The sequence below is a fragment of the Crinia signifera genome, chromosome 1 (assembly GCF_055691185.1).
Source record: "Crinia signifera chromosome 1, ASM5569118v1, whole genome shotgun sequence".
Lineage (NCBI taxonomy): Eukaryota > Metazoa > Chordata > Amphibia > Anura > Myobatrachidae > Crinia > Crinia signifera.
Genome location: NC_139217.1, coordinates 377041413 through 377061325, shown reverse-complemented (window position 1 = coordinate 377061325; position 19913 = coordinate 377041413). Strand labels below are relative to the sequence as shown.

Sequence of the window (19913 nt, the reverse complement as noted above, 5' to 3'; positions counted from 1 at the left end):
ATGCTGATGGAGATAGTGGGAGAAGAGGGGATGTTCGGGGGATGGAAGATTAGAAGTTCAGTTTTAGCCATGTTTAGTTTCAGGAAGCGTTGGGTCATCCAGGCTGAGATGGCCGTGAGGCATTCGGAGACCTTGGACAGAAGTGATGGGGATAAGTCGGGGGAGGAGAGATAGATTAGGGTATCATCAGCATAAAGGTGGTAATGAAAACCATAGGAGCTGATGAGGGTGCCCAGAGAGGTGGTGTAGAGGGAGAAGAGGAGAGGGCCAAGGACTGACCCTTGGGGAACACCGACTGGCTGGGGGGTAGTAGGAGAGGAGGAGCTCGGAGTGGAGACGGAGAAGGAGCGATCGGAGAGGTATGAGGTGAACCAGGAGAAGACCGTGCCAGTGATGCCAAAGGAGCGGAGGGTGTTGAGCAGGAGAGGGTGGTCAACAGTGTCAAAGGCAGCCGACAGATCAAGCTGGATGAGGATAGAGAAGAGGCCTTTGGATTTAGCCGATAGTAGATCGTTAGTGACTTTGGTCAGGGCAGTTTCAGTGGAATGTAAAGGGCGGAACCCGGATTGGAGGGGGTCTAGAATGGAGTTAGCAGTAAGGTGGCTTAGGAGACGATTATAGGTCAGACGTTCTAGGAGTTTGGAGGCAAAAGGGAGGAGGGAGATGGGCCTGTAGTTGGATGGAGAGTTGGGGTCCAGATTTGTTTTTTTTTTGAGAATTGGGGAGACAAGAGCATGTTTGAAGGAGGAAGGGAAGATCCCAGAGGATAGGGAAAGATTAAAGAGGTGAGCCAGGTGAGAGCAGACTGATGGACTGAGACGACGGATAATATTGGAGGGGATAGGATCAAGCGGGCAGGTGGAGGGAGAAGCGGATTGAAGGATAGAGTGGACTTCAGCAGCAGTGGTGGGGTAAAATGAGGACAGGGGTTGGAAGGAGGGGAGTGGAGATGTAGGAGGGGAGGAGGGAGAGGGTGAGGTCATGGCAGCAGTGATGGCAGTCCTGAGAGAGGAGATTTTGGTTGAAAAGTAGGTAGCAAAATCAGCGGCTACGATGGAGGACGGAAGAGCTGGAGGAGGGGGGGAGAGCAAGGAGTTGAAGGTGGCGAAGAGCCTGCGGGGATTGGATGATTGGGAAAGGATGAGGGACTTAAAGTAGGATTCCTTGGCCAGAGCAAGGGCAGAGCTGAAGGAGGAAAGAATGAATTTGAAATGGAGATAATCCGCAAGGGAGCGTGATTTCTTCCAGAAGCGCTCAGCAGTGCGAGAGCACTTTTTAAGGAATCGGGTGATAGGTGAGTGCCACGGTTGGGGGTTGGAGCATCGAAGGGGGATAGAGGAGGGAGGGCAGGCAGAGTCCAATGTCGAAGATAGGGTGTCATTATAGAGGGAGGCAGCGAGGTTCGGGCAGGACATGAGGGCGATTGGGGCGAGAAGAGGACACAGCGTGTTTGAGAAGGCAGCAAGATCAAGTGTGTTGACATTATGCCGTGAGACAATGCGCTTGGGAGGGGGGGTGGGAGAGGGGGAAGCAGTGAGGGAGAAGGAGATGAGGTGATGGTCAGAAAGAGGAAAAGCTGAGATAGTGTAGTCAGTAAGGGAACAAGAGCGAGAGAAGACGAGATCGAGGGAGTGTCCTTGGATGTGGGTGGGAGAGGTAGTCCACTGAGATAGGCCAAGAGAGGAGCAGAGAGAGAGGAGTTTGGAGGTGCCAGGATCAGCGGGGTTATCCAAGGGGATGTTAAAGTCACCAAGAATGACAGATGGCAGGTCAGAGGAGAGGAAGTGTGGAAGCCAGGCGGCGAAGTTGTCAAGAAATTGGGAGATAGGGCCAGGGGGGCGGTAGATTGCAGCGACACGGAGGTGGTAGGGGTAGTATAGACGGATAGAGTGAGACTCAAAGGAGGAGAAAAGGAGAGAGGGTTCAGGGTGAATGACACTGTGGGTGCATGAGGCTGAGAGGAGAAAACCCACACCGCCACCTTGGCGACCGTCAGGCCTGGGAGTGTGAGAGAAAGAGAGGCCACCGTGGGAGAGAGCAGCTGGAGAGACAGAATCAGAGGTGGAGAGCCAGGTCTCGGTGATAGCAAGGAGGTGGAATGCTCTAGAGATGAATAGGTCATGGATGGCAGGGAGTTTGTTGCAGATGGATCTGGCGTTCCATAGTGCACAGGAAAGAGGGGGGGTGGGTTGTGTATTTATGTGGATAAGGTTTTTGGGATTGCAGAAGCGAGGGGGGGTCATTGGGAGGGTGGGGTGCGGGGGCGAGTGGTCAGGATAGGTATGGGATGGGAGGGGGGAGGAGCAGTTGGAGAAAGTGAAAATGAGAGATTAACAGCCATGAGGAACCGAAGGTGAGAGGGTAGGTTAGTGAAAGCAGACAGAGGGATTTGGGAGGACAGACAGCGTCTGTAGTAGATTTGGTAGAAAACAGAGTGAGAGAGAAGGTAACAGGCAAGGAACTACTGTCAGAGAGGAGACCAGTGGGTAAAATAAGGTTGATTGAGTAATCCAATTAAGTATGAAACAACAACAAGTGAGAGGATGAAGGGAACAGAGAAGGTCAGAAGTGAGGCAAATGTGAGCAGGCGTGAAGAGGGAAACAGAGTGCAATAAATGTGTGGCAAAGATAAGAGAAAAAGGTCTCCCCCTTTGTCAGGACAGGTAAATGGTGTAACAACAAATAATACAGTGACAGTGAAATATAAAGGCTCAGGTACTTACCCCCTCCTGCAGCTTGCGCTCACACACGGGGACCATTTACCTGTCCTGACGAAGGGGGAGACCCCGAAACATTGGCGCTTTATGACTGTTTAAACCAGTCCACTTTTCACCAAACTGAGAGTCCCTGAGTGCCCTTTCTTTCAGTGCATATCTACAAGGGGCTGCAAGGTCCCCATTGTTGGCACCGGGGCACATCATCTGCATTGGCTACGTTTAAGTCCTGTTGTGCCGGTTCAGGCTGTTGGTTAGTTGGTTATATATATATATATATATATATAAATATATATATATATACACGAATACAGCAAGGGTGGCACTCCAGAAATGAATACAGAAGTCAGGTATAGTGAACCAACGTTTCAAATGTTATTCCAACAATTTTCATTAGGGTGATGAAAAATGTTGGAATAACATTTGAAACGTTGGTTCACTATACCTGACTTGTGTATTCATTTCTGGAGTGCCACCCTTGCTGTATTCGTGTATTGGAGCGAGCTTCACCCTCTTCTCCTGGGAGGAGGGCACCCGTCTTTTGTCCAGTGATATATGGAGTGCCGGCCATCTCTTGGATTCATTATATATATATATATATATATATATATATATATATATATATATATATATATATACACATACATACATATACAGGCTGGGGAATGGTGCGGCACTCAGATACAATATTACACATACCACAGTACAGTGTCAGCTTAGTGAAAGATTTCACTAAACCGACACTGTACTGTTGTGGTATAATCTTGTAGCTGAGTGCCGCACCGTTCCCCAGCCTGTATCATAAACTGTGAAGGCACCAGCGTCAGCTGTTCTCTCCATACAGCGTGGAGTGCCGGTCCTTTCCACAAAAATATATATATACCCGGCTGGGTTTCCAATCCAAAAAAGCATAGGAAACAGCACGTCACTGCAGCAAGTAGATGACTTTATTAGAATAGATGTCTTTATTAGAACCTCAACGGCTCGTTTTGGGGCTCCAGCCCCTTTATCAAGAGGATCAGACAGCACTGTGACTAGTGGGCGGTGGCTATTAGCAAATATCCATATGCATAGTAGTTGCAGAGCAACTGGGTGTGTTTGTGAAAATGCAGAAGTGCCCTGGTGTTTCTTTGGTCTCTGACATCAGCACTGACCACTTCCTGCCTGGTTCTTTAGCACAGTGGTTCTCAACTTCGGCCCTCATGTACCCCAACAGTTTACGTTTTCTAGATCACCCATCAGGTGCACAGGTGCACTCATTACTCACTGGCACATTTTATAAATCCACAGGTGGAGCTAAATACTTCACTTGTGATTCTGTGTGGAGATATGGAAAACATGCACTCTTGGTGGTACTCGAGGACCGAGGTTGAGAACCACTCATTTAGCAGATTAGTGGCAGCCCTAGATTTATTCAGATGGAAAAAAAAAGAAACGTGTATTCTTTCTGTCGGAGGGATCACATTTTGATTGCAGGCAACTGCTCTTTGTCTATCAAGTGATCCAAGCTGAATTAGGCCCAAATGTGCTATTATGCCTAGCATACCCAGGAGCACTTAATGAAAATCATGAGTCGGCCTGTGTGACTCTTCCTGCTAATTTAAAAGGAAACATCTTGAGCAATGGAGCGAATTAGAGACTATTGCACATATATATTTAGCAGAGTATAAGCACATCAGTTATTTCGGGGGTTATTCTGATTCACTCGGAAAGGCACAATCACTCTCTAATGGACAAAAAAAAACATATGCACTGCTGGTGGGGCTGATGTAACACAATATAGAGAGAGTTATTTATATTGCAGTGTAAAAATAAAGCAGCCAGTATTTACCCGTCACAAACAATAAAACTAAATCTAACTCTCTCTGCACATGTTACATCAGCCCCACCTGCAGTGCACATGTTTTTGTCCATTAGAGAGTGATTATGCCTTTCCGAGTGAATCAGAATAACCCCCTTCAAGTATATAATGCAGACAGAAGCATGGAATCTTTTATTGCTGTTTATTTGTTGATTTTTACATAGAAAACAGTACAAGGATAAACATAGATCTGAGCACAAGGAATTGGAATGCTAAACGGCGCTGATGGTGTGTACACACGGTCAGATGTGCCTTCAGATACTATCCACGATCCGATCAGATTGGATCGTGGATAGTATCTGAAGGCACATCCGATTTGCATACAAGTCTGACTATATAGTGCAGATCTGCACTATATAGTCAAGGCAGACAAGACTTTCTGCCTTGCGATATGTGATCTGCATCTGATTCTGATCCGATGTTGACTATATCGTCAACATCGGAAGGCAAAAAGTGCCGTGTGTACACACCATAAGTGTAATTTGAAAAGAATCTATATACTTTCTTCCAACTGGACACAGAAGTACAAACATTATCCTATAGTTTTCAACATTGGTATACAGAGGGAGCCATCCTCATCAAGCCATCTCACTTTTATTATATAGTAATGACAGAAAAAGACACAATAGTATGATACTATTGTCGTTCTAATGAAAGCTTCCTAAATTTGTAGTACTCACCTTCTAGAGGTGGTATACGTGCCTTGAAAGGTTTAATTAATCTTTCCACCAAGTACTGTATATCCTCATCAATTCATATGGGGATCTCCTATGCACAAGGCAATTGTACATGAGATGTTATCTTTTTCAGATGCCCATTTGCTTTGTACATAGGAGAGACCCATGTGAATTTTTGAGAACAGTTCACTAGATAGCCTGATTATCTGACGCCCGTGAATAAACGGCTTTAAGATTTTTCTGAGTGAAAGGTCACAGACCCTTGTAGAATTAAAGGGATTAACAGATTAACAATACAGACGCCAACACTGCAGCAAGAAATCACAGAAATTAAGAAGGATTTCCTTTATGTCACAAATTATAACAGTCTCTGATGGATAAAGCGTGAAAAGACAGACATAGCTGGCGTGGTTCGTTCGACCATATCATTCTGAAAAGCACACATATAACTGACCAAAAAGCAGTTATGTGTTGACAATGAATGTAATCTATGTGGTGTGGAGGTACAAATAAAATTATTTCAAAACATAAAGGGTTAATAAGGCTTTTTTTTGTATTATAAGCAGACTTCCCTTAACCTTTTGAGTGCCAACATCTATGTGAGAGATGTTCAAAATATCTTCTAAAAATGCCGGCGTCGCTCACATTTGTTATATAACTTCAAATAAAAAATGTTTTGTAGAAAAAGATTATATTTCCTAAATAAAGTAAACATTGTAAATCATTCTGATGAATAAAAATGTCTGCTTGGCATTTTTTTACAACTATTTTGACACTCAAAGGATTAATGTTCTGGACAGTCTCAGGATGCTTTCTTATGGAGGAATGCTGTAAGGGTACAAGCACAAGAAGTCAGAGTTCCTCTTTGTTTTGTTGCTTGCTCTGGAAGCAGCTGAGAATATTGAGCCTCTTCTGCAGGTCCTCCTTCTTAAAGTCACTCATTTTATTCTTGTCAATCAGTTTTGTGATACGGTCAAACTCGCTGTTAGCAAAGTTCTCCCCGTGGTGCAAGATTTTGCTCATGATCTTGATATATTGCTCTGCGGACTGTTTTTCCAGCTCTCTGACATCTGCCAGCATAGCTTGGACTTTCCTCAGTAGTTCATTCCTCTCTTCTTTACTTACAGACTTTAGGAATTCTCCGGCCAATTTATCATATTCTTCCAGGCAACCCGGCATACCCAAATATACTCCATGAGTCTTCAGCCAATGCTGGATCGCGCTGGTCTTAACCACCCCAGTGTAAGGGATGGGATTGTCAATATCACCATCCACAAATAGGTAAAAGTACGGGAAGTTTTCATTGTCCCGCTTGTAGCGCTCTCCCAGCTCCATGTTAAGTTTATCTCCATAATCTGTATAAGAAAAAGAACAGTACAGCACAAGTTCTGAGATTGTTGTCACACTGTATGAAAGGCATCTAACAGTCCGGGGGGGGGGGGGGGGGGAGTTTACTAAAGGTGCCTACGCACGGTGAGATTAGTGCTAGGTGCGATTTGAGCTGTACAATTTATGCTATACAATTTGGACTGTACACTGGGTGTGATTTGAATTACATGAGATTTAGACTACACCCGATTTCTGACTACACAACAGTAGTCAATTACAAGCTACTTGCGATTTTGTTCACAAATACCTGCCTACACATAGTTTTGCCTTGTGATGTGGACTGCACAGGAGCACACATCGCAAGGCAAAATGAACACGATACAATTTGAACTAGATGCATTTTAAACTAAAAAGTTCAAATCGCACGTGATAATCACAACATGTGTGGGCACCATAAGAATTGATTTTGGGTGAGATGTCACCCTTAATTGCTCCTTATCAGCCATAACTGATGGAACAACAATCACGAATTTACTAACAAGTGTTTTCACTTGCATCTTTGTCTTCCAGTTATGATGTGGGTTTTGTGTAGACTTAGCTATTTTTGCATGGGAAGTCGCTAAAGAAACCCCACTTGAATGCACTATAAGGTCACAGCAGAATGCCTGAGAAGTTGTATGCCAGCACAATCCAATTCCAATCTCAATTTGCACCGTTAAGCGTCAAAATCCCCAATCAATCAGCGGTTCAGGTCACATGAAATCACTGTGTGGATGCATGCTACACCAAATCTGCTTCATCCAGGGTTGAGAGTTGAAAGAGGGTGCTGTAGGTAACTTGGAAGGTTTTTATTTGCATTCTTATTAGTTTTGTCTTCATTATAATGGTTTGCACCTGTTGCTTTTTATGAATGGTGCATTGTGCTTCGATATTTGTGAGATTTTGGTGGGACTGGTGGATGATTTGTACATTGAGGTGCGATTTTGATGGGATTTTTGTGTAAGGTGGTGTCAGACGCCGCCGCCGTGCAGTCGCCTCCCCGTCCTCCGGGGTGCACGGCGGGCGGTCCTCTGACGATCAGGACGTTGCTCAGCAACGCCCCGAGCGTCGGCAACGTCCCGAGCGTCGGTGACGTCACGCCCGGCGTCCGAGCATCGGGGCGTTGCCTGGCAACCACGTCCTGCTGCCCGGCGTCCTTCCCCGCCGCGTCATCACCTCGCGCGCGCACAGTCTGCTGCACGCACACTTCTCCTATAAATGGAGATTACACAGTCCAGCAAGCCGCTGGTTATAAGATTGCTTAGGCACCCTGGGGTGTCCTTCTTGTTTTCTTCAGCCCACACTGCAGTTCCTTCCCTGCATTATACCCGTGGTTTCTCCAGCTCCTTTACCCGGTTTTCTTCCCTGCCTGTGGTCGGTGGATCCTGCTACTCAGAAGTTCCCAGCAGATTTCTCCTGGCTTCCGGCTTCCTGCAGTCTCCTTGGAGACATTCCGGTCTTCTGCCTTGGGCCCTGGAGTGGTATCGTTACGCACTCCTTATTCCCATTTTTTCCTGCTGTATCGTGGTTTATTATTTTGTGTATTCTTATCAGTGCTAGGTTCAGTGTGCAGGGGTTACCAGGGCTCCCGTCCATTCCTGTGTCCATTTCCCTGCCACCTGTCTCGGCCACCGGGGTCATTAAGTTAGCTCTCCCCTTGTCCACCTCGTTCCTCCAACGGTAGGTTGTGGCCACCACCTAAAACGCTTTGGAGGGCACCGGAGTTGTACAGGCTTAACCCGTGCTTCAAACGTGGCTGCCGTGCGAGAAGATTTAGGGCCTCCGCACCTACCGTGGGACGTACTGGGTGACAACGGAGTTAGGGGCCGAGACAGTTTCCTCCCTACCAGTGCTGACCATCTCCACCTCCGGATCAGTCACCTGCCCTCGCTACTACCCCATGGGCCTCTAGGGCTATTGCTCTCCATTACCCTGTTGATTCCTCTGTGGCCCATGTCGACCGGTGATGATTACCAGCTAGGACCCATTTAGCTTCACAGTTACCGGGCCTCCTAGCACGTCTGAGCCGTCTCGACACCTCCACTTTGGGGTTCCCGGCACCTTGTGCCTAACAGTATAACCAGCCAACAGTGTTGTGGGCCATCCACCTCCGCAGTGAATGGTCCATATTCCCTTACCGCGATTTTTTCATTTTTTATTGCTTGGTCGTCATGGATCCCAACGCGGCCCAAGCTCTGGCCAATCAGGTTTCGCTCCTGACCAAACAGCTACAGGATTTGTCTATTAAGGTGGACACCAAACTCTCAGCTCAGCCACCAGCGGGTTCTCACCAGGAACCCAAAGTTAATTTCCCTGATAGGTTTTCAGGTCATAGGCCCTATTTCATAAATTTTAGAGAGAGTTGTAGATTGTTTTTCCAGTTAAAACCACACTCCTCAGGTTCTGAGCAACAGAGAGTGGGTCTTGTGATTTCCCTCCTCCAGGGGGACCCCCAGTCTTGGGCCTTTAGTCTGGCTCCAGACGATCCTGCTCTCCGCTCGGTAGATGCCTTCTTTCAGGCATTAGGAGTCCTTTATGACGATCCTGACAGATCAGCCTCCGCTGAGGCTTATCTTAGAGCCCTGAAACAGGGTCATCTTTCTGCCGAGGAGTACAGCGCCAAGTTCAGACGTTATGCCGCCGACTCTGGGTGGAATGATCCAGCCCTACGGAGTCAGTTTCACCTAGGCCTGGCGGATAACGTCAAGGATGGCTTGGTACAATATCCCTCTCCTCCTTCTTTGGATAAATTAATCCTTTTAGCCATACGAATCGATCGGAGGATTAGGGAGAGGCGGTGCGAAAAAGAGGCTCAAGCATTACCCAGTTGTGAGCTCCCAGAGGAGGCTTCCCCAGACCTGGGTGAACCCATGCAGCTTGGGGCTACCAGGTTATTTTCTAGGCTCACTCCCAAGGAGAAGGCCCGACGACGTTCCCTGGGGTTATGTATGTACTGTGGATCTAAGGATCATATCCTGAACAAATGTTCCCTGTTACAGGGAAACGGCAGAGCCCAGAAGTAATGGGGAGTATCTTCTCGGGCCTTTCATTGTTTTCCCCATCGGATTCGTTGTTTATCCCAGTTAGTTTCAGTTCCTGGGAGGGTAAGGCGTTAGTGGATTCTGGCGCCGCAGCCAATTTTTTGGATAGTAAAATTGTCTATGATTTGGGTTTACCGCTGCAACTGTTGACGTCCCAGCTCACCGTTTGCGGATTAGACGGTAATACCCTGCTTGGTGGAGCCATCACTCATTTTGTGGAGTTATTAGATTTTCGAGTTGGACTTTCCCATTCGGAGAGCATAAAGTTTTTTGTTTTTCAGTGTCCCATTACACCCATTGTGCTTGGCCTTCCCTGGCTTAAGAGTCATAACCCGGTCTTTGATTGGCGTTCTGGGGAATTGATACGGTGGGGCAAGGAGTGTTTTGAGCAGTGTATCAGTCTTCCAGCTCTTCTCACCACTACCATTCCTGCCGGGTTGCCAGCCCAGTATGCTGAATTCGCTGATGTTTTTTCTAAAAAAGAGGCGGACTCTCTTCCTCCGCATCGTCCGTATGACTGCGCCATTAATTTGTTACCTGACTCTAAATTACCCAAGGGTAGATTATACTCTTTGTCTTTGCCTGAAGAGAAGGCAATGCAGGAGTACGTGGAGGAGAGCTTAAAAAAAGGCTTCATCAGAGCCTCTAAATCTCCAGTGGGAGCAGGTTTTTTTTTTGTTAAAAAAAAAGACGGGACCTTACGGCCCTGCATTGATTTTCGTCAATTAAACGACATCACGGTAAAAAATTCTTATCCCTTGCCGTTGATCTCTGTTCTTTTTGATCAGTTGCGTGCAGCTGTGGTTTTTTCTAAGATTGATTTACGCGGAGCGTATAATCTCATCCGCATCAAGGCCGGAGATGAGTGGAAGACGGCGTTTAACACTCACTCGGGCCATTACGAGTACTTAGTCATGCCGTTCGGCCTTGCCAACGCACCCGCTGTGTTCCAGGACCTCATCAATGATGTTCTCAGGGAGTTTTTGGGTATCTTTGTTGTGGTGTATCTTGACGATATTTTAATTTATTCTTCTTCTTTGGATCTTCATCGCCAGCATGTCAGGGCTGTGCTTCAGAAGCTTAGGGAGAATAATCTTTTTGCCAAGCTCGAGAAATGCGAGTTCGAGGTAGATTCCATTTCGTTCCTTGGTTACATTATCTCTCCCAAGGGTTTCGCCATGGATCCTGTCAAGCTTAAGGCCATTCGGGAGTGGGTGCAACCTTCGAATTTGAAGGCGGTTCAAAGATTTTTGGGCTTCGCGAACTACTACAGGAGGTTTATTTCCCACTTCTCAGATATTGTCTCCCCCATTGTGGCCCTCACCAGGAAGGGAGCCGATCCTACATCCTGGCCGGAGTCTGCCATTGAGGCTTTTAAAAAGCTCAAACGGGCATTTTCTTCTGCTCCCATTCTTCGACACCCCGATCCCGAATTCCCTTTTATTCTCGAGGTAGACGCATCAGAGATTGGCGTAGGTGCGGTTCTTTCTCAAATGGACAAACTGGATGGCTTGCTACATCCTTGTGCTTTCTACTCCAGGAAATTCTCAGAGGCCGAAGGCAACTACGATGTCGGCAATAGGGAGTTGCTGGCCATTAAATGTGCCTTAGAAGAATGGAGGCATTGGTTGGAAGGGGCCAAATATCAGGTCACGATCTTTACCGATCATAAAAATTTGGCATATTTACGCTCAGCCAAGAGATTGAACTCGCGGCAGGCGAGGTGGGCTCTGTTTTTTGCCAGGTTTAATTTCTTAATTACTTATCGACCTGGCGCAAAAAACGTTTTAGCAGACGCCTTGTCCAGGAGTTTTGCGGCCATACAAGATCCAGTTTCTCGTCCCGATCCCATCATTCCCCCTTCATGCATTCTGGCCGGACTCACGCAAGGGCTACTGGATTCGGTGCTGCTGGCCCAAAGTTCGGTCCCTGCCACCACTCCCGAGGGTAAATTATTTATTCCCCAGAAGCTCCGGGAAAAGGTCTTTTCGGAATTCCATTCATGTAAATCCGCCGGCCATCCGGGGGTTTCCAAGACACTTTCTTTAATGTCACGTGCGGTCTGGTGGCCCAACATGAGGACAGAAGTAGAGCAGTTTGTGTCCAGATGTAACACATGTGCTCAGAACAAATCTTCCCGTCTTTCCCCCATAGGGCAGCTGGTGCCGTTACCTGTGCCTGATCAACCTTGGACACACATCTCCATGGATTTTGTTACGGACTTTCCACCATCATTGGGTTTTAATACCATTTGGGTTGTGGTCGACAGATTTAGTAAAATGGCACATTTCGTACCCCTCAAAGGCTTACCCTCGGCTAAAACGTTAGCCTCTTTATTCATCACCCATATCTTTCGTGCCCATGGCCTGCCCTCTGACATCGTTTCGGATAGAGGTGCCCAGTTCGTTGCCAGTTTTTGGAAAGCAGTCTGTGTAGCCCTGCAGGTTAGACTTAGTCCTTCGACGGCCTTTCACCCACAGTCGAATGGTCAGACGGAACGGGTTAACCAATCCTTGGAACAATTCCTACGGTGTTACGTTTCCAAGACCCAAAGGGACTGGGTGGAGAATCTGCCTTTCGCAGAGTTTTCTTATAATAATGCTTGGCATGCCGCTACCAGGATGTCCCCGTTTTTCTGCAATTACGGTTTCCACCCTAGAGCTAATTCTTTCTTTCCCACGGATGCCAAAGTGGGTAATTCTAGGTGGGTGGCTTCGAAGAGAAAGGTTTGGCGCATGGTTCGGGGAGCGCTCCTCTCTGCTGCCAGGTCAGCCAAACACTTCTCTGACCGCCACAGGAGACCGTGCCAGTTCAAAGTTGGGGACTGGGTCTGGCTTTCTACCAAGAATATCAAGCTCCGGCAATTCTCACACAAATTGGGCCCACGTTTCATCGGTCCCTACAGGATTATCAAAAAGGTTAACCCGGTCGCTTTTAGATTAGGGCTGCCCCGCTCTCTCAGGATCTACAACACTTTCCATTGCTCTCTTCTCAAACCTGCTCTTCAGCCGGTTGTCCGCAGGCCAGTGCCCATCTTACGTCAGGGCCAAAAGGAGTATGTGGTTGATTCCATCCTGGATTCCAAGACTTCCAGAGGGAGGGTCTTCTTTTTAGTACATTGGAAAGGTTTTGGACCGGAAGAGAGGTCGTGGGTCGCTGATCAAGATCTCCATGCTCCTTCACTCAAAAGGAGGTTTTTTCAGTCGTTTCCGGACAAGCCCGGTTTCAGAGGTCGGTTGACCTCTCCTCGAGGGGGGGGTACTGTCAGACGCCGCCGCCGTGCAGTCGCCTCCCCGTCCTCCGGGGTGCACGGCGGGCGGTCCTCTGACGATCAGGACGTTGCTCAGCAACGCCCCGAGCGTCGGCAACGTCCCGAGCGTCGGTGACGTCACGCCCGGCGTCCGAGCATCGGGGCGTTGCCTGGCAACCACGTCCTGCTGCCCGGCGTCCTTCCCCGCCGCGTCATCACCTCGCGCGCGCACAGTCTGCTGCACGCACACTTCTCCTATAAATGGAGATTACACAGTCCAGCAAGCCGCTGGTTATAAGATTGCTTAGGCACCCTGGGGTGTCCTTCTTGTTTTCTTCAGCCCACACTGCAGTTCCTTCCCTGCATTATACCCGTGGTTTCTCCAGCTCCTTTACCCGGTTTTCTTCCCTGCCTGTGGTCGGTGGATCCTGCTACTCAGAAGTTCCCAGCAGATTTCTCCTGGCTTCCGGCTTCCTGCAGTCTCCTTGGAGACATTCCGGTCTTCTGCCTTGGGCCCTGGAGTGGTATCGTTACGCACTCCTTATTCCCATTTTTTCCTGCTGTATCGTGGTTTATTATTTTGTGTATTCTTATCAGTGCTAGGTTCAGTGTGCAGGGGTTACCAGGGCTCCCGTCCATTCCTGTGTCCATTTCCCTGCCACCTGTCTCGGCCACCGGGGTCATTAAGTTAGCTCTCCCCTTGTCCACCTCGTTCCTCCAACGGTAGGTTGTGGCCACCACCTAAAACGCTTTGGAGGGCACCGGAGTTGTACAGGCTTAACCCGTGCTTCAAACGTGGCTGCCGTGCGAGAAGATTTAGGGCCTCCGCACCTACCGTGGGACGTACTGGGTGACAACGGAGTTAGGGGCCGAGACAGTTTCCTCCCTACCAGTGCTGACCATCTCCACCTCCGGATCAGTCACCTGCCCTCGCTACTACCCCATGGGCCTCTAGGGCTATTGCTCTCCATTACCCTGTTGATTCCTCTGTGGCCCATGTCGACCGGTGATGATTACCAGCTAGGACCCATTTAGCTTCACAGTTACCGGGCCTCCTAGCACGTCTGAGCCGTCTCGACACCTCCACTTTGGGGTTCCCGGCACCTTGTGCCTAACAGGTGGTGTGATTTTCCAAAGACTATTCTTAGCAAATGTGAAACTTCCTTGATACCAATGTTATACGGACAAGGGGGGGTTATTCTCGTTGATTCGTAAGGCTGTGAATTCGCAACAAACCCTGCCTTGCGAATGGTGGTCTGGCCGCCACCCATTGGCAGCGTGTTTTCGCACGCACTGGCTGCGAATGGATGTTTGACACAATCATCCATTCACAGCCTGTGGGGGAACACCCACATCATTCGATGGTCACCGACCATCGAATTATGTGGAAGGCACATGCTCAGAGCAACCTTAGATGTGCGTGCACATTCTGAAGGAAGTGGGAAGGCAGCCGACGGGCCTGGCAAGTCCCCGAGCCCATCGCCCCACACCCCCCAGAAGCAATTTTAGGTGCATGCAACTGGCGAACAATCTGTTCGCCATGGTCGCAGTCACCCAGCGCATGCACAGAAATGAGCATGCACATTTCAAAAACATCGCAAATTTGCATGCAAGGCTTTAAGTATCGATGGCTGGACACAAATCGTTAAATCAAAATGAATGAGGTACTTCTTACGTCACCTGTGCTCAAGCTATAAATCCTAAAAACCTGTTGGGGTGCCTTGCGAACCACTGCAATCTTGCAGTTGGGAATGGGAGGAAATAATTAGTGTGGATAAGAGATCTAGGGGCAGATTTATTAAGCTTGGAGAAGAGATAAACAGGAGATAAAGTGGAGAAAAGGTAAAAGGGGATAAGGCACGGCCAATCAGCTGTGTTTGAAAAAGACAGTTGGGAGTTGATTGGCTGGTGCTTTATCTCCTTTTACCTTTTCTCCGCTTTATCTCCAGTTTAACTCTTCTCCAAGGTTAATAAATCTGCCCCAAAGAGTGAAGCGGTCGGGTTGGGAGATATTTTGACATAAGCGAAGAGATGTACATTGGTATAGTTTGGTTTATGGTTTTGTGTTTGAATAAAAGTATTTTCAATTGAATACTCTGGAATACAGGTAACCAATGGAGGGACTGACAGTGTGGATGCACAGCCGATGAACATGTAGCGCAGAATATAAGCATTCAGGGTGGTTTGTAGTGGTAAGACCAGTAAGTAGACTATTGCAATAATTAATGCGGAATATACTGTAATGAGAGCATGGATTCAAGTTTTTGTTGTGTCTGGTGTAAAATTAGGTCATATATTATTTTGCATGTTTTTTAGATGCATGTAACATGATTTTGAGACATTGAATGTGGGGAGCAAAGGACAGTTCAGAGACAAGGATGACACCTAGGCAGTGATCTTATGGGCTATGATTGATTGTTGTGTGTTCAACAGTGATAGAGATAAAAGTGTGGCAACTATTATACGTCAGTGAAAATATAATTAATTCTGTTTTTTTAAATATTCAGTTAGAGATGGTGAAATGACACCCAAGATGAAATGGTAGATAGATAGAAAATGACATGGATCAATACAGATGGTGGCAAGTCTGGAAAGGATAGGTAGATTTGCGTATCATCCACATACAGATGATACTGAAATCCAAAAGAGCTGATTAGTTTGACAAGAGATAAGGAGTAGATTGAAAAAAATAGAGAATCAAAGTTTAAGCCTTGCAGTACTACAACTAAGAGGAGGTGAAATCTAAGAAACGAACAATGAAATAGCGATTAGATAGGCAGGATGAGAACCAAGAAAGGGCGGTGTCCTGAAGTCCTAGAAATTGTAGTGTCTGCATGAGAAGGGACTAGTCAACAGTGTTAAAAACAGCAAAGAGATCTAGAAGAACTGAGTAATGCAGTGTTTCCCAAACTGTGTGCCGTGGCTCCCTGGGGTGCCTCGGGACACTTGCAGGGGTGCCACGGGTTGGTGATCCAGGACCAATTCAAATTATTTATGATCAATTATTTATGGACAAAACCAGTGCTGGTGGCTGCCAATCATAAAATATGTGTAAAAACAGAAGCAAATCATGCCCTTAACACATAACTGAACCTTAGAAGCACATATAAACACAATCTACTTCATTTTATATATATATATTTTTGGGCCATAGGGGGCCGTGAAAAATTTCAGATATTCTAGGGAGCCGTGATTCGAAAAAGATTGGGAACCCCTGGAGTAATGCAATACAATAGAGATTTGGTACCTCTGTCAACCCACTCCGTATGCCTCCCTGGTATCCGTATGATGACTTTAAACACACGGCTCCCAGACTTTAAACTCCCTAAAAATCACATTATATGTAAAGCGAGAGGAATAGGTTACGAGTTTCAGTATCAGGAAAATTCCATTGTTGCTATGGGGCTGTTGTGTGGTGCACCTCACAGAGATGCTGCTACACAAACCACAGAGTTTGGAGTTCTAATCCCATCAGCCGTGTCTCTATACCATAATTTATATTTTTCAACAAACTGCATATTAATTGTTATTTTATTATGTTCTATTTCTATATATAGTCAGTCAGTATTAAATGCCTATTTTAATAATAAAGCAGAAAAAAATACAGAAAAACTGCTTAAAGGTACATAGTAATAGAGCGCTAGCCAATTTGACGATGGGAGGAAAAGAAAAGGAAAGGAAAGGAGAAACTTTGTTGTTTACACCAATAAATTAAGCCACTATTTTTGGCCCGATATTTTTCTAGAGGCTACCAATCAGTCAGAGGCTACCAATAGCAAGGGGACTCAGACGCACGGCGCCATGCTGGCGCCGTGAAACTACACAAGTGCCTTGTGTTTATTCAGAATGGGAGTAGTCACTCAAACAGTAAAGGAAAGATACCAGTAGAGAGATTGAGATTACAGATTTTAGTTAAGGTGCGGATGAGCATAGGAGGGCATATTATTTGTCAGGGCATAGGCTCAAGAGGAGAGGTAGTAGAGTAGAAGGAAGTGTAGATACTTCATCTTTATTTGTGGGATCCAATGAAGACAAGGTCCAAAGGGTTCAGGTAGGGAATTGAGCAGGTCAATGGCTAAGGAAGAGCATACCATTACATCTCAAATCTTATCAATCATGTTCTTGAAGTAGAAAGGAAGGTCTTGCACATTGAAAGTAGTGGCTGATGGGTTGGGTAAGGGAGAGTTGAGAAGTAATTTGAAGGGTGCCGGCTGACCTCTCGACAGTTGGGATTCTGATGATCAGTATACTGACTTTGGAATTCTGACTGTTGAATGCCCGACAGACGGTATCCAGACTATCCAGGGGCTATTTTCTCTCGTGGGGGTCTGAGGGTGCCAGCATGGGGGTCCATCGAGCCCACAAGGTGCTTTGATGCGCTTGCTCCCTTGTCAGAGTACTGGCAGTCGGGATTCCGATGTTGGCATACTGACCGTTGAAATCCTTACTGTCAGGTTACTATACCACACCCAATTTAAATTTATAAAAAAGGGGTTAGAGGCTTGCGCAGAGTTTACAAATATTTGATAGAGGCTTCATAGCAGTATGTCTGACTTTAACATCTTTGCGCACCAGATAACCACCACACCATAAAAGTGTTTTTCAGCAACATGGAGAGGTCTATTGAGGCCTCTGGCAAGGAATTTGGGGTAGACAGGAGTAGAACGTCTATTAAATTGATTTGAATAAGCTAAGTTTCTATATTTTTTTAATTACACTTTGGTGACAGGTCTATAAATGGGGAAACACATTTTGTGGTTTAAATTGTAGAAAACACAAGGACCAATCACGCCGAAGCGTGTGAGCAGCGCTAAATGAAGGTAACACACACCAAATTACAATGTAGTAATAATTTTACTTGTTAAAGATAAAAAAACATATAATAAAGTACAATACAAAAATTCACAATAAAAACAATATAGGTACCATAAGAACCGATTCTTCACGTCACAAGTTGGGGTGAACGTGACTGTATTAAGTCCAGTGTAGGACAGGGGATGTAAACCATGTAATAAATGGAAAAGGGAAGGGAGTGGGCATTTGATCACAGGTAAGTGCACATTACCATTTGGTGGACGATCTGTAATGAAACCACGGGTGGTAGTTGGAATCCTCACCCGGGTGGATGATGGTATTAGAAAGTGCTGTCGGTCGGCTTCCGCTGAAGATGTAACCCCTTGTAGATCCTGATGGTATTGGAGGGGGGGGGGGGTGGAATACCCCAACACTTTTTCAGTGAGCGGTGTCCGCCAGAAACCCGACAGAAGAAACTTGGAGAGGTGGTACCGGTGGATGAAACAATGTCCTCCTTTTCTGGAAATGGCAAGCTGGAATTATGCCGCTGGGTGTTCCAGGAGAGACCGTAGCCACCAAACACAATGGAGGGACTGGGGTGATGAAGAGGGTGTTTTGAGCTGGTGAATCCGTGGGTCAAAGTGTACCAGTGAGTGAGTCCGATCTGGGTACAGTATCCCACACTTGGAGTGAAGAACCGGGGGTCTGCCTGACGCGTTTCACTGCCAACTGCAGCTTTATCAAAGGTGTCTAGCAGTGGCTGAAGTATGGGTATAAATACCCCTTTAATGAGCCAATAGACTGCAGGTGTGTGCATCAAACAATAAAACAATCATATAAAGTAAGCATAATATTAACTGGAATAGATACTACCAGGAGACAGACGTACTTTATAATTCATATCACATGTACAATTATATAAAATTAGTAGGAGACAAGAAGGAATAAAGCATGAATAGGTAATGAGCCATAAATGAGCAGGGTCACATGATCGCATGGGGGATCAATTATATGGTTAACACAGACATTGGTGTGTGTTACCTTCATTTAGCGCTGCTCACACGCTTCGGCGTGATTGGTCCTTGTGTTTTCTTGTGGTGGGGACTGACTATCCCCCCTTTTGAGCAGCAGCTAACACCCTGAAAAACACTTCCTGCCAAGCGCCTGTTACTTTCCCTTGGTCTTTGGCCCTGGGAATTTTTTTGCTTCTCTAAATTGTAGAAAACACTAATAAAAAACTTGTAGAAGGGATAAATTTACTGTGGAAGGGGCATTCTTTGGTTTTTACCTCAGACAAGATATTATTTGTAAATATACATAATAAATACACTCTGTCAATAGAGAACAGAAGAAGAATGATGGGAGCAATAAGCCAAAATTCATAAAAACAAAAAAAAAGTGTACTAGTCTCTAACTAAGAGGGTTCAGGTTGGCTCGCAAAGCACATTTGGTTTACTAATGGACAAAATCATGGCCCTTATTCTGATTGAGTCAGATGGCTCCGAGTGTGGACGGACAGCCGATGGATGGTGTTTGCGCATGTGCAGAGGCGTATTTGCGCATGTGCGAACGCCTCACGCGTACGAACACAGCACGAGGTCCGTGCAGAAAATGATCGTACGGAACCATCCGAGCAGGGGGTGGAGAGGGGCGTGAAGGGCTGTTTGGGCTCATTACCATATGCAGACAGCTGACATAGCCTGATGTCTGCTGCCCGCCCATATCCCTGCTTTCATACAGAAAAATGTCCGAGTGGTCCGGTGCACTCGGTGCTGTCTAACCTCTCGGTCCATCCTTTGATGGTCGGCGACCTGACCATCGGAAAATGGGGGAGGTTCCCACAGATGGAGGAGGTGTTCAAATGAAATATTCACTCGCGGTCCGTTCGGTCTGCGTTTTACCCCATTCGGGCGGTGTGAGCGATCCGTACGATAGGCGGGGCTAAGAACACTCGGTTCCTGTCCGAAATACGCATCCATCCGATTCAACTAGAATAAGGGCCCATGTGCACTGCAGGTGGGGCAGGTGTAAATTGTACAGAGAGAGTTAGATTTGGGTGAGTTGTTTTGTTTCTATGCAGGGTAACTACTGGCTGCTTTATTTTTAAACTGCAATATAGATTTCAGTATGAAGTGCACATCCCAACCAAATCTAACACCCCTTTTACACCACCGCAAAAAACCCGGGATATCGGCGGGTCAGACCCGG

At 46.6% G+C, this 19913-nt stretch overlaps 1 protein-coding gene across 2 annotated transcripts in view; it reads right to left on the bottom strand.

The window, feature by feature from the left end:
* The window catches only part of ERP29 (endoplasmic reticulum protein 29), a 99971-nt gene that overhangs the window by 55678 nt on the left and 24380 nt on the right, over positions 1-19913 (bottom strand). The window contains exon 3 of one of the 2 annotated variants that reach the window (XM_083151427.1): positions 4683-6607. The exons of the other annotated variant lie outside the window; for it this stretch is intronic. Coding sequence (XP_083007553.1) covers positions 6105-6607 — 503 coding nt within the window. The 3' untranslated portion in view covers positions 4683-6104. Of the gene's footprint in view, positions 1-4682; positions 6608-19913 lie in introns of those variants that run through there. 2 annotated transcript variants of the gene reach the window in all.